Source organism: Psammomys obesus, unplaced genomic scaffold (assembly GCF_907164565.1).
Source record: "Psammomys obesus unplaced genomic scaffold, mPsaObe1.curated_primary_1811, whole genome shotgun sequence".
Classification (NCBI taxonomy): Eukaryota; Metazoa; Chordata; class Mammalia; order Rodentia; family Muridae; genus Psammomys; species Psammomys obesus.
The window spans coordinates 28,639,597-28,652,901 of NW_026587216.1; the positions used below are offsets into that span (position 1 = coordinate 28,639,597).

Below are 13,305 nucleotides of genomic sequence, written 5' to 3' on the forward strand. Positions count from 1 at the left end.
TGTGTGTGTGTGTGTGTGTGTGTGTGTGTGTGTGTGTGTGTGTGTGTGTGTGTGCTGACGGAGTGTTGGTTGTTGGTGGTCACAGTTTGTAATGTAGTTGTGTGCATAGAAGAAACAACAAGAAATTAGTTATCATGATGGCAAAGATCAAACTTGCCCCAAGGAGCTTGACGCCCCTAATCAGCACAATAACATCACCTCCTTTCTGACCCCTGATTTTATTCAGATATCTCTTTCCCCTCCTCTCTATCCTCTCTTATCTAGTGTTGATGGGGGGTGAAAAAGTGGAAGAAAAGGTGTGGGAAAGGGTGGAAAAAAGAAGAACTTACAAAGTAGCAAAGACCGGCTACAAAGTAGATGACATTGACAATGGAGGCTAGCCATCACCTAAAGCAAACTGATAGAAAAAAAAAAAAAAAAAAGCAAGGCACCCTTACAAAAGAAGTAAGTATGAGAGAAATGTCTGTGTGGGTCAAAGTAAATTCTTAGAGTATAGAAATTCAAGATTAAAATTAATCATGAGGATATAAAACTAAACTGTTACTGGGCACAAAATACTCCCCTCTATTATTCTCTCTCTCTCTCTCTCTCTCTCTCTCCCTCTCTCCCTCCCTCCCTCTCTCTCTCTAATATACATCAATCTCTCTATCTCTCTTTATTGCAGTCGCCAAGATTCTAGCAGGGCACGTGGCTGTCTGATTAAACAGCACATTTTTTTGTTTCCCTTATAGCTAGTTTGGTCCTGTTACAAAGAGATCTGGCCATGAAGATGACAGTCAAAGTGAATGTACAATTCCTGGGTCACATCCTTAAAGGGAGCAGGTGCCCTCCACTTTGTCTCCTACCATCCATTCCCCAAGGGTCAGGACATGAAAGGGATCCTGACAAGTGAGACAACTTCAACCATATAGCCAATACCAAAACCCAGCATCCTGCTTCCTCCATCTTTTCTTTTCATTGAACCGTCTAGAGAAACCATGTGAACAGGGATGCAGGGTTCATACTCTACACTCTGGCTTCACTGCTCCCTGGAAGCTTGCAGAGCAGTGAGAGGAAGGGAACCAAGATCTCTGACTATCTTATGAAGCTGAGCATCTTATGCTGTTGGACCACCACTAGGTATAGTGTAAAAATATCAGCCAGACCCCAAAGATGCAGAAAAGGCCATGGGGACTGCATATGGCTTTCCCATTCACAAACACCCTTACACTGTTTAACCTGACTATATTTGGGCTGAGTCGAGGCAGCTGAATAAATATCCTTACAAATACACACAATAAACACAGCGTTCTGGCAGTCTGGGAAGAGAATATGTACATATGAATTTTATAATTTAAGCACTGTTTTTTTTTTCTTAAGATAAAATCCTGAAGAATATCTGTAGAAAAACATTTAAACATTCAGTGTGGGTATAATCCATGGAAACCAGGGCTGAACTAAAGAAGATCATTAAAATTAAAAATAAATTTAAAATATTATGATGCTAAAAATATTAAGTTATGCCACATCCAGTTGATATTCCTGGGAGGCCTCTTTCCTAGAGGAAACGAGAGGAGGAGTGGAGCTGGGGGAGAGATGAGGTGGGATGGCGAGACTGGGAGGAGTGGAGGACGTGGACACTGTAGTTAAAATATATTACATAAGAGAATGATTTTAGAAAAACATTCAATTTGACAAGAATTGGAAAATACATTAAGTTGATCAACTCATTGATGATCTGAATGACTCAGTGAAAACTCAGAATCAAAATGTGACGATTTCACAGCAGTTAAAAAAAAATACTGATTTCATGTGAATACTGTCCTTAATTATCAAGGAAACAAAAACAACAGCAGGGACAGAATTCATCCCTGAAGTGGGGACATACTGAATTTTCTAATGTGTGTGATTTTGTTCTCTGATTTACATCACTATGTGCCCTCTGTATTCTGCTGAGTACAAATAATTTGTTGTTTTGACTGTGATTAATTTGTCTTTATTTCATGAGCATTAAAAAAAAATACTGATCTGATTCAGTAAGCCTTCATCTGATACAGTAAGCCTGCTCCAAAACGGTCAACTTCTAGTCTCTGTCATCCCTACCATGTGTCTTACATTTTGTGGTCCAAAGTGGTTGCCTCAATGCCTGCCACTGCATCCTCATACCAGCCAGGAGGAAATAAGAAAGAAAAGAAAATTTCTGATCCCCAACTATATATTTAGGAACTACCTTTTGTCATTTATCACATCTATTCACAATCCCCTGCCACAACCTAAAAAAAAAAATTTACAAAATGAGATAAGGCTTTAAGTTTTACATGGAGGTAAAAGTGTTCATACTGTAGAAGAAAAAAAAAATCAATGAATATAATGACTATTTAGGCAATCAGAAGGCATTTCCAGAGATTTTTTTTTTTTTAGTAAGAGGTACAAGAACATGGAGACTGACCTGTGTCTATATAATCAAAATAAATTCTGTGAAAATATAAAAAGTTAGGTTGCTACATAAGGTATAGACATAAATTAAAGCTATACACAAAATGAAAGTCCTCCTTACCCTGAGAGTTGACTTCTGTGGGGCAATGGTGGATGAATACAATGACCTTGGAATAGTGGCAAGACATGGGTGAATGAATACAGTATGCTAGTACCTTTCCCTAGAACTCATCCTGAGATAACTAGCAGAAAGACAACAGAAAAGAGAAAAGAAGGTGCCATTTCTGGAATCCCAAAACTCCTTCTCTGGGGCAACAGTCACAAGAGAAAAAAAAAAAAAAAAAACTCAAATTCCAGAAGAGCATGGAAAGAAGGCCAAGTTGAAGCATTACAAGGCATTAAAGGAAGCATCAACATTTCTTGCACAACCTCTGAAAATGTGTCACCATCTACAAAGCCTCTGGTTCTGGCAAGAAGACAACTTACAGAGATAATTCAAACAGCCACAGTGGCAGCTAGGCCAGCCCTTGGCCCATACTAAACTAAAGGAGATAACATTTTAATGAGTAAAAGTGCACAGCATCAGCATTCTGTGTTGCTAAATGTTTGCTATAAACCCAGAAACTCTTTCCTATCAGTATTCTAAATTTAACCGGCTGGAATCCTGTCGTAAGTGTTATACAATTTAACCTTTTCAAATGAAGGCTTTGCCTTTTCATGGAAAGTATGTATTTTGTATTAGTATGAAAACACAATGTCCTTGGCTTAGACTTTCTCCAGCAAAATGGGCCCCTTTTACGTACTCTACTGCACTATATGCTAAGGCAGGAAGGCAGCAAACTTACCCAAGAAAATCCCAGTCTCAAATCAGGAATTCCATTGAAATAGTCAGTTTTCTTAGCATTACTGTTATTGAATTACTGGATGGAAATTTTCCATATGAGTAAGAGGAAAGAAAGAAAAGATACTCATATTAGCTGTCCCAGGAGTCAAGCATTAAGCTCAATGCCACAGAAAAAGTGGGATGACAGTAGTTTTAAGCAATGAAACATTCCTAGGGATATTTTCCTAGGATTACAATGATAATTGTATAAATAAAAGATAATAATTTTAAATAGAAAATATAATTCTAATAACAGAAATTTTTGAATTAATAAACTACATGAGAAATAATAAAAATCCATCTGTTATCAAATTTAATATGTAATAAATATAATATATAAGAATTTATACATATTAAAATAAGCTTTAGGTCATACTGATGTGTAAAAACACGGGCACGAGATTTTATTTGGTATCAATATTAAGTATATGGTAGAAGATCCCTGCACAATACAGTGTTAAAACTACTGAAAAACCATTTACTCATACCATTTGACAGACAAGTAATTTTTTAAAAAATTGTATATATGTGTTTTAATGAATGTGTGGGTGTCTCCTGTTGTTAGTTTCCTATTGGCATTATAAAACATCACAACCAAGACAACTCATGAAAGAAAACATGTATGGGGGCTAAAGGAGATAACATTTTAATGAGTAAAAGTGCACAGCATCAGCATTCTGTGTTGCTAAGCTAAATGTTTGCAACATTTAGCAGGATGAGTCCATGATGACCATGGCAGGGGACATGGCGGCACGCTGGAACCGTAGCTATGAGCTTACGTTTGATTCACAAGCATGAAGCAGAGACAGCCAGAGCTAACTGGGGATGGTATGGGCTTTTGAAATCCTAACACGCACCCTACCCACCCCTACCCGGCAGTGACACACCTTTTCCAACAAGGCCACACCTCCTAAAACTTCCCAAACAGGCGCACCAGCTAGGCACCAAGCATTTAAACACTGGAGCCTGGGATTCCATCCTTATTCAAATCACCGCTGTGTGTGCATACATGTTCATGTGTGTGAAGGTGGATAAAGATGTGGCAGGGCTGACGTGTGGAAGTCATAGGACAGCCATAGGTGTTGGTCTTCTCCTTCCATCTGGTTTGACAATGGGTCTCTTCTCTGTGCTGTTTTTCACTGCAAAAGCCAGGCTCGGCATTAGAGGACACACCACTCACATACTCCTTTCTGTGTACCCCTGTCCTTGTCCATCTCTCCCTCCCCCTCTCCTTCCTCCACCTTTCTCTGCTCTCCATTTCCCTCCCCTGGGTTCTTTGTTTCAATCTTCAGTGGCCAGCGAGAGTCTGTGATGCAGCCCAGCTTCCTTCAAGCAGTAGCTCTCTGGCATCCTACTCTTCATTTGTGGGTTTTCTCCTCAGTGACCCCCTGTGCAAGCTCACCCATGGGATGGCTTCCTCACAGGAGACTAACTTCTAGGTCTCTACGTTCTGTTCAGAATTTCTTAAGTTTTACAATCTTGTCCTCAAAACTCATAGTAGAATTTGCAAATCAGCTAAACACTCAACACCAAATTTGCCCCCCCCCTTGCACTGCTTTTCTGCCCCTTGGATTCTGATCCTGAATCAATGGCTCTACCTCTCTAGTCATCACACCTGAAGACCCAGCCCCATCCTGTGTTCCATTCCACTCCACTCCCCTTTTAAGTAAACACGATACCAAAGGTTTTACTCTAGATTTGCCTCATAGCTGTTGAATGCTTGTGTGTGTTTCTGTGCGTGTGTGGTTGTGTTCGTGAGTTTTTGCTGTTACTGTTGTTTGTTTGTTTTTAGTCTTCTCCATTCCTTCCATCTTACAGAAGGCATTACACATTTCTTACCAGGACTGATGCAATGGCAAAAATAGCTAATGGGTAACCAGTTGTTCCTCAATTCTGAGAACAGATTCTCTTTCTAAGAAACAAATCTGAACTCAACAGATCTCATTCCTACACCCACGCCATCACACTATGCTAAGGCTTGGAGATGAAACCAACTGACTAAATGAGAATCCGCTACATAAAGTCTCTCTTAGTTTATCACATGTTGGTGACTGACACCGTGCCCCCCACACACACTGTTAGGAGAATCACAGGTACTCAAAGATTCCTAGAGTCAGGTAGGAGTCTCAGGTAGAGAGATCAAAGGGGAATGATCTCCAAGTTTAGGAGCAAAATAGGTCAGGTACACAGCCCACGAGAGCAACCTTACCTCAGAGGGAGCCCAAATCTCTGTCTGGCACAAGCTAGACTGTGCTTATGTTTTGTGATTAACTGACCAGTGCTCTCTGTCGGCAAACAGTACCATCTCAGCTAAACCTTTCAACCGTGCCAGGTTAAAAAGACGAAGGAGGAGCCCTCTCTGTTTGCCATGTTTTGAGACTGGCAAACCGGGGCAGCTCTAAAAGGGGTGAATGAATCAAATCTACAGAGAAACTCTGCCCCCTTCTCAGTGCCTGGGCATTCTCTGAATTGCAGATTATGAGCATAGCCAGTGTCCCTTTACAGCCGATCCCTAATGCCTACAGTTAAAGCAGGGATCCTTAAGAATGGAACTTTCCTCAAACTGGACCAACTTACTTCATCTCCACCAATATGCAAAAAGCATGAAAGACATTTTACCTCTAGTCACAAGGGAAGTTTCAGCATTGTCACGGTGCCAAGTTGGGCCACACCAGTGCCACAACACACATGCTTCTCTTGGGGAGGGCAAACAGTTCTCCCCCTAATCTAGCAAAGTCTTCCTCATCCTTCAGGGGCCAGCTGTGTGACCCCTTCTACAACAGTGCCCTTACTCCCAGACAGAGTGTGTCCCTTGGTATCCCTTTGCATAGGGCTCAATGTTACAGCTCCAACACACAACTGCGATTGTCTGTGCATTTTCCTTTCTCCTCCGATAAAGTATGTTTAATTTCTGTTTATATCTCCAGAACCTAACAGAAACAACATTTGTCTTCTTGGGAAGCTGAGGAAGTTCTGAGTGACTGTGTATTTTGACCTGGGCAGGCCACAACAAGGACTGAAAGACCAATTAGCACATGGAAAATTAGTAAAACATTGCCCGTATGGCCGGGCTTAAGAGAAATTGCCAAGCTTTTCTCGGGAGCCCCAATATCAGTGTTTAAGAAGGACCAATCAGTTGCAAGAAGCAACTATAGCTTTCTTCTCTGGAATGGTTGCTAGCCTGAGAGTCGGGCCTCCAGCCACCTCCAGGCAAGCTAACCCATCCCCATGCTGTACCTAATGAACAGGAAGAGGTTCTAGGTTTCCAGGTTGCAGAGGGTAGAGAACCCCACCTGACCCCAGCTTCACTGGCTATGTGTCTGCTCTTCAGTCCCTCAGTGGCCCTAGCCAAGGTCCCAGGACCCAAACTGCGCAAGACCAGGAAGGCTGTGCAAACAAAACACCAGATTGATAGCTTAAATCAAAACATCTTGCCTTTCCTTTCTGAAAATAAAAGTTCTAGATCAGAACCTCTCCTTGGTTTGCAAACGGCCACCTTCCTCTTCTGCATCCTCCCGTGCGCTGCTGGCTTTTGGGTATGTGCACGCATCCCTGGTATCTCTCTGGGAGTTCAAATCACTGCTTTTTGAGAACACTGATCAGGGCTTACCTAACAGACTCATTTTTAAAGATGTTATCCATAAATTCAGTCTGATTTTGTAACACGGGATTAATTAAGACTTCAACATATGACTTTTGGAGAGGGAAGAAGATAATTCAGACCATAACAAGAATTAGGAACAGTAGGCCCAATCAATGCATGTTTGCTGATGAGCCAGACAGGAAAAGATTGTTTTCAGGTGCATTCTCATTCTGCTTTGCTTGCTTTTGCTTGGCGGGTGGGTTTGTTTTCATGAGCACTTGAAACTGACAAAGCCCACAGAGGAAGTAAAAGAACCCTCCACCATCTTTGGGAATGGATCTTCCAGATAAAAATGGCTTCCCTAACTGCTTTTGCAAAGATAGAAATAGGAACACCGGGAGAAGCCAAGATAGAGAGCCAGGAGCCATAAAATTCAGCTCTCCTCGCTGCTTGTGAGGTCCCCAGAGCTCCAGAGAACACCACTGCAAGGAAATAAGAGACCAAATCACATACAGAAAATGCAAATGTTTAGTGAGAGCTGTAAGGTTCCATGTGAATGAGGGCCACTATTACATGAAATATAAAGTTTTCTTATCACCTTAAAGTTAAGCAAGCATAAAGAATAATGTGAACAAGGTCACTGTTGAGATGGCTCAGCTGGTAAAGGCTCCAGTGGCCAAGCCTGATGCCTTGAGAAGGCAGAATTAGATGCCCAAACCCCACACGGCGAAAAGATACAGCCAACTCCCTCAAGCTGCCTCTGACCCCCAAAAGAGCATTAGCAATGGGTACACACATGTGCGCAAAAAGGAATAAATATATGGTAAATGCAACTTTAAAAAAATAGCACCATTCCAGAAGACCTAGAAACATAGAAAATGAAGAAGAGAATAAAAGGACGGTTTAAAATCTGATGACAACCTGCCTGCCTGACTCTTTATAACATCAACAAAAGTAAAATAAACCACTTACTATGAACCTCACCTGAGCCAGACCACAGCCAAATCTAAAGCCCTCTATCTCCTCTGCACAGGGCCCTTGAGAAACACTATTGTTTCACTTATACTAGTGAAGAAAAGGGAGCCTTAGAATTTTAGGAATCGCTGAAATTATACAGGCAGGCCTTACATTTAAGGGTATCAAAGCATGAACAGGCAACACATTCCAAAGTCATTTATTTCTATAAGATTTAAAGTCTTTGCCTGATGAGCCCAAAATGTGGCATGGCGGTGTCCAACAACATCCAGAAACAATCCCAGCTCACATCTGCTTCACACCATGATTAGAAATGCAGACACCTCATAGTCCTTACAAGTGTCCAGGTTTATACAATAAATTACATAGTCACCCAGCCACAATGCCACAAGCCCACTGTGAAACAGCTATACAGTTTTCCAGGACCCATGAAAAATAAAAATGAGACGTCCTTGTTCAAAACACAGGGAGGAAAATGCTAGCAAAGGTACAGAAATGCAAGACTGATTTTCTTTCATGTACCTGCTAGGGTTTTGCTCTCTTGCCCCATCTGACATCATTTGCAAAAGCGACGTTGAAAGATAAAATTAGTAACAATTTCAAGATGGCAGAGGACTGACATTAAACCAAGCATGGACCCTTCTAAGCACAGAGCGCTGAGCCACATATACGTTTATGCACACCTGTGCATATATATGTACCAGATACACAGCTCCAAGGGCTACTCAAATGGTCTATGATTCCATACTGTGTCACGGACTGAAAAAAAGAAAGCAAGACACAACCAACTATTGTCCAGACTTGGAAATTAAATACTGGTTATTAATTCTACGAAACCACTTATCTAGAAATGTCTTCTAGTATTTCTAACAAAGCACAAAATTTTATTTCCAAAGCATAAGAAGAAAAACACAAGCAAATTGGGTCACTCTGCACCATCTTATCTATGCAGCCTTCATTTAAATAATGTAACTCACCCATGATCGATATGAAAATTCAGAACATGTTATAGGAAATGATAGTGAAATGCAGGGTAAATTTGAAGCTTAAGGTTTAAAAAAACAGGATGGAAGATGGAAGAGATAAAGGACAAGTCAGTTCATTGAGTCATCAATTCATTCAGCAAACACTGATTTATCACATATAACATTAGAAGCCCTGCACAAAACTGAGGTTGGGACGAGCAAGAAATAGTCTTGTCAGCTGGGATCTGCTAGAACAAAGCACAAGGAAACAAGTGGGTCACGAACCGCTTTAGCTACCAGCAGAATGGGTATAAAGCAGGAAATATCCATGGGGAAAGACAATGGAGCCATGAAGCCCAGCTGGACTCTACCAGGTACAGAAGAAAAGCCCTCCCCAAGTACAGGGCAGGCCAGGTGTGGCAGCACACTCTAGTGACCCCAGCAAGGGTCAGAGGGTTGGGGGAATAGACCCCTGAGGATGATTAGTTCAAGGCCAGCCTGAGCTACAACAGCAAAACATACTGTCAAGGTTAACATAGGACTGCGAAAGCACAGCACACTCTGGAAAGGGCCTGTCACTCTTAAGTGACAGCCGCCTTAAAGCAAACGTGTTCCTGAGGAGTAATGATGGTGTGTTACAGAGGGGGGAAATGGTGATGGAACTGTTAAAGACCTTGGGGACAGTATAGAAAAGCATTCTACCCTCAAAAGGCCAAAGGGTCCAGCTGGGGAGACAGGACTAGAAAGAGGTAAGACCTGGCCCTGTGACTTTTCTTTAAGGGAGATGCCGTTTTGTTTGCCAATTTGTGAGCATGTGTAAACATATGTTTTTGGTACAGCTAAATGTGTTTTCTACCTCTTCTTCTTCCTCTTTCTAATAAAGATATGAGTCACCCTTCAACTATGTAAGTGGCTTAAAGCAAAGGCCCAAATGTTAAATGATGAGCAGTTTGATAAATGTGCAAATACAACTTAAGAAGTAACTGTCAGTTTTGGGGTTTTTGTTTTGTTTGTTTGTTTGTTTGTTTGTTTTGGCAATGAGCTTGCCAGGAATTTGTTCAATGCTATGGTTAGCTTTTCAAATAAAAAAAACAAAACTGTTACTGGTTGTCTCCATTTCTTATCATTCCTTTAGAATGGGTTCCTAGAAAAGAAATTTTCAGGCCAAACAATATGAATATTTTTAAGCTTTTGGCACAAATGAGCCTAGTGTAATATGAAAACTAACTGGACACATCAACTGCAAATGACCAAGCAAAACTCAAAGGGGATGTAATGCTGCTGCAAATAATTTCCTGAAGAGAAAAGTGGAAAAATGTGCTATGAATTGTTGTTAGGTATTGAATGGTTGTGACAAAAAGACGCCAAAGTTAATTTTAAAAATCACATCCAGGGTTCCAGGCATGGAGGTTCTTAGCTCTAATATCAGCACATTGGAGGCTGGGAAGATTGGAAGGCATGAGTCTGGGCTGTGTGCTTAGTTTCAGGCCAGCTCTGGGTGACTGAATGGTACTGTTTCTCGATAGATAGATAGATAGATAGATAGATAGATAGATAGATAGATAGAAAAATAAAAGGAAAAAGAAAGAAGGAAGAAAGACTTGAGGACAGCAAGTGCATTTACCTAAAAATATGCAAGCTCACATAATGGACAGAATCAGAGCTTATGATTTCTAAATAATGAGCAGAATAATATCCCTAAAGAGAAAATGCAATTGATTTTCTACTTCTTACTTCCATTATCTCTTGTTTCACTATTACAGCAATAATGAGATTTTAATTCTAACAATCAGTATCCACATCAGAGGGAAAATTGACATTTTCTTTGTATTTTACTTCATTTCATTTTATTCGTGAAACAGGGTCTCTCTGTGTAACCCAGGCTGTCCTGGAATTCCCTCTGTAGACCAGGCTGGCCTCCAACTCTGCAGCCCAAGCGCTGGGATTGAAGGCATGTGCCCCTGTGCCTGTCAAAAACTGACATCTTAAGTAAAGATCAACAAGTTGGTTTTTGAGCCAGGGCCTGAAAACGTGCCTATTTCTGCACTCATCTATTTTCAGAAAGGCTGTCTCTAAGAACGACTCAGACTCCTCAGATCCAAAGACTTAGTTCTCAACAGTTTCGTGAAAGTCAAGGTGGAAACGCTCTAAGTTCTATCTCCTTAAAACCAACGTTCTTGTCAGCAACTGCTACGTGACCACATAATCACCCTACCTATCGCTAGTTATCAGGGCGTTCTGCCAACACGTGTACCTTCTCAAAGAGCCTGGCCAGAGGGGCTTGGATAAACTGAATTTGAGAAGCCAACCTGTACGTCGTGGTGCATTTCCTGAGACACTAATCTTTCCTTCCTGATACAGCCAGCTTCTACAGGGTGACAGCTAGCACAAATTTCACAGATCAAACGAAACTCCGGGAGGAAGTTCGGTATTTGAAACATTTCCCTTCCAACCTAGGCTCGGGGATGGGGGATGGGGGGGTGGAGAGGAGCTGGAGGACCAGGGTCGGGTTTTGGAGAAGCTGGACGACCAGCTTCTTCCTTGAAGGATGCTGTCACATGGATCAGGATGGACAGGCACGGACTAAATTCTTTGTCTACTCAGCAGCGAGGACAATTCCGCCTCTAGGTGATGCCTTAGAAGTTCATTTTCCCAGTTTCTCCTCTCCTGTATGAAACTTGAAGGAACCGCTGATTTGGGGGGGGGGGGGGGGGAATTCCAACGGGTCAAGCTGGGACCTGGAAACAGCTCCAGCCCAGCCTAGAAAACCCTGAAGTTGTCAGGCGCGAGGCGAGTTTTATGACGCTGCCCTCACCGGGTCGGCATACACGGAGGACCGGGAACCCAGTGGAGAATGGAGATTTGTAGGGCTGGGAGGGAGGGCGCACACATGTGGCTTTAATATGCAACAGCTGCCAGAGATGGTGACCCCCTCTGCTCTTTCCCCTCCGCCTCCCTCCCCCCTCCGAACCCGACGTTTCAACGATCATAAACCCAAAGGGACTTCAGGGCTATTGATCTAATTAATAACCCGAGTCCGGCAGCATCACGTTCAAGGACGTTTTAAACCCCGCGTGCACCCGAAGGTAGCGATTTCGAGGAGGAAAGCAAAGCTTTTAAACAAAATCTGAGCGGAGAGAAAGGGGGGATGAAAGAAAATGACACAATGAAATCAGCCCCGAGAGATGGATAAGGCAAATGGTGCGCGGATGGGACAGGCAGAGCGCCTGCAGGTTAACTTCTCCCACGGGAGTTCTTCAGGGCCCCGGGCGCTCTGTGCGTGTCCAGCCACGAGCCCCTCCGAAGGGGTCCGTCCCGGCGCCACCCACACGGACGCCGGCTGCCGGCGCAGACAATGCTCGGGGACCCGGTGCCTTGCGCGGGGCGGGCCACTCACCGACACCAGGAACTCCAGGGTGCCCACGTAGTCGCGCTCGGTCTTCTGCAGCTCGCTGAGCACGCACACGCGCAGGCGGAGCTGCTTGTCCGCGTCCCTGGCGCTCTCGTCGCTCATGGTGGCCGGAGGGACCCGGGGCCGGGAGGGGGGGTGGAGGGGGGAACGAGCGCGCTGCCCCGCGCCCGACGCCTCCGCTGCCGCCCGCAAAGTTGCAGCCGAGTCCGAGCCGGAGCGCGCCGCTTCACATACTGGCCGGAGGAGGAGGACGCCGGGGCGTGGGCGGAGGAGGGTGCTCGGGCTGCGGCGAGCCGCGCGCGGGAGGCGCGGGGCACCGGACGGGACACTCCCCGGAGAGCGGGAGCCCGGCTCGGCCCGACGCTCTGGCCTCACGCGGCCCCAGCCCGAGGGGAGGCGGCTCCGCCAGCCACAGCGGTGACTTGGACATCAATCAAATGCTTTCAATCCATGTGACTCCGACCCTTTACCCTTAGCCAAATCTCAGGAAAAAGGAAACACAACCCTGGGGAAGCGTATCATGCCAGCTAACTAAACACACACACACACACACACACACACACACACACACAGGATGGAACTAATCAGAGGTTCCCAAACCTAGAAGGACACTTGTGAGATGGCTAGAGAGCTGCTCCTGGGAATCCCGCCCATTGTTTAGCTTTAATGTGTTTTGCACCAAGTCTGAAAAGCAAAGAAACAAGTCCCCGCGGTTACATAACTGCTTGGGAACAAAAACAACCACAAGCACTGACCCTCCCGCGTTTGACAAGGAACACATTGATTTTGGGTTTTAGTCTAGTACAAAACAGGTTTGATTAAAAAAAAAAAAAAAAAAAACGAGCAGTATTATTTCACGGGGCAGACAACCCTCTGCCAAAGCTTGAAATGTCAATTAAAGTGATAAATGAGGACAGTAGACAAAAGTGACAGCTCTTTTCTGTGCTTTGCCCCCACACGGAATAAGTGTCACGCTGGCTAAGTACTTCTTAGCACCGTTGTGTGTCTTCAATTATTTTTCAGTCTCAGCATAGTATTTTAATATTGGTATAAATTCAAGGGTGTTTGTTCT

General features: G+C 43.6%; 1 protein-coding gene across 1 annotated transcript in view; it reads right to left on the reverse strand.

Moving 5' to 3' along the window:
• The window catches only part of Prex2 (phosphatidylinositol-3,4,5-trisphosphate dependent Rac exchange factor 2), a 288,407-nt gene extending 275,876 nt beyond the window's left edge, over positions 1 to 12,531 (reverse strand). Inside the window, exon 1 of the mRNA XM_055603275.1 lies at positions 12,219 to 12,531. Coding sequence (XP_055459250.1) covers positions 12,219 to 12,335 — 117 coding nt within the window. The 5' untranslated portion in view covers positions 12,336 to 12,531. The remainder of the gene's footprint in view (positions 1 to 12,218) is intronic.
• Positions 12,532 to 13,305: the final 774 nt, after the last annotated feature.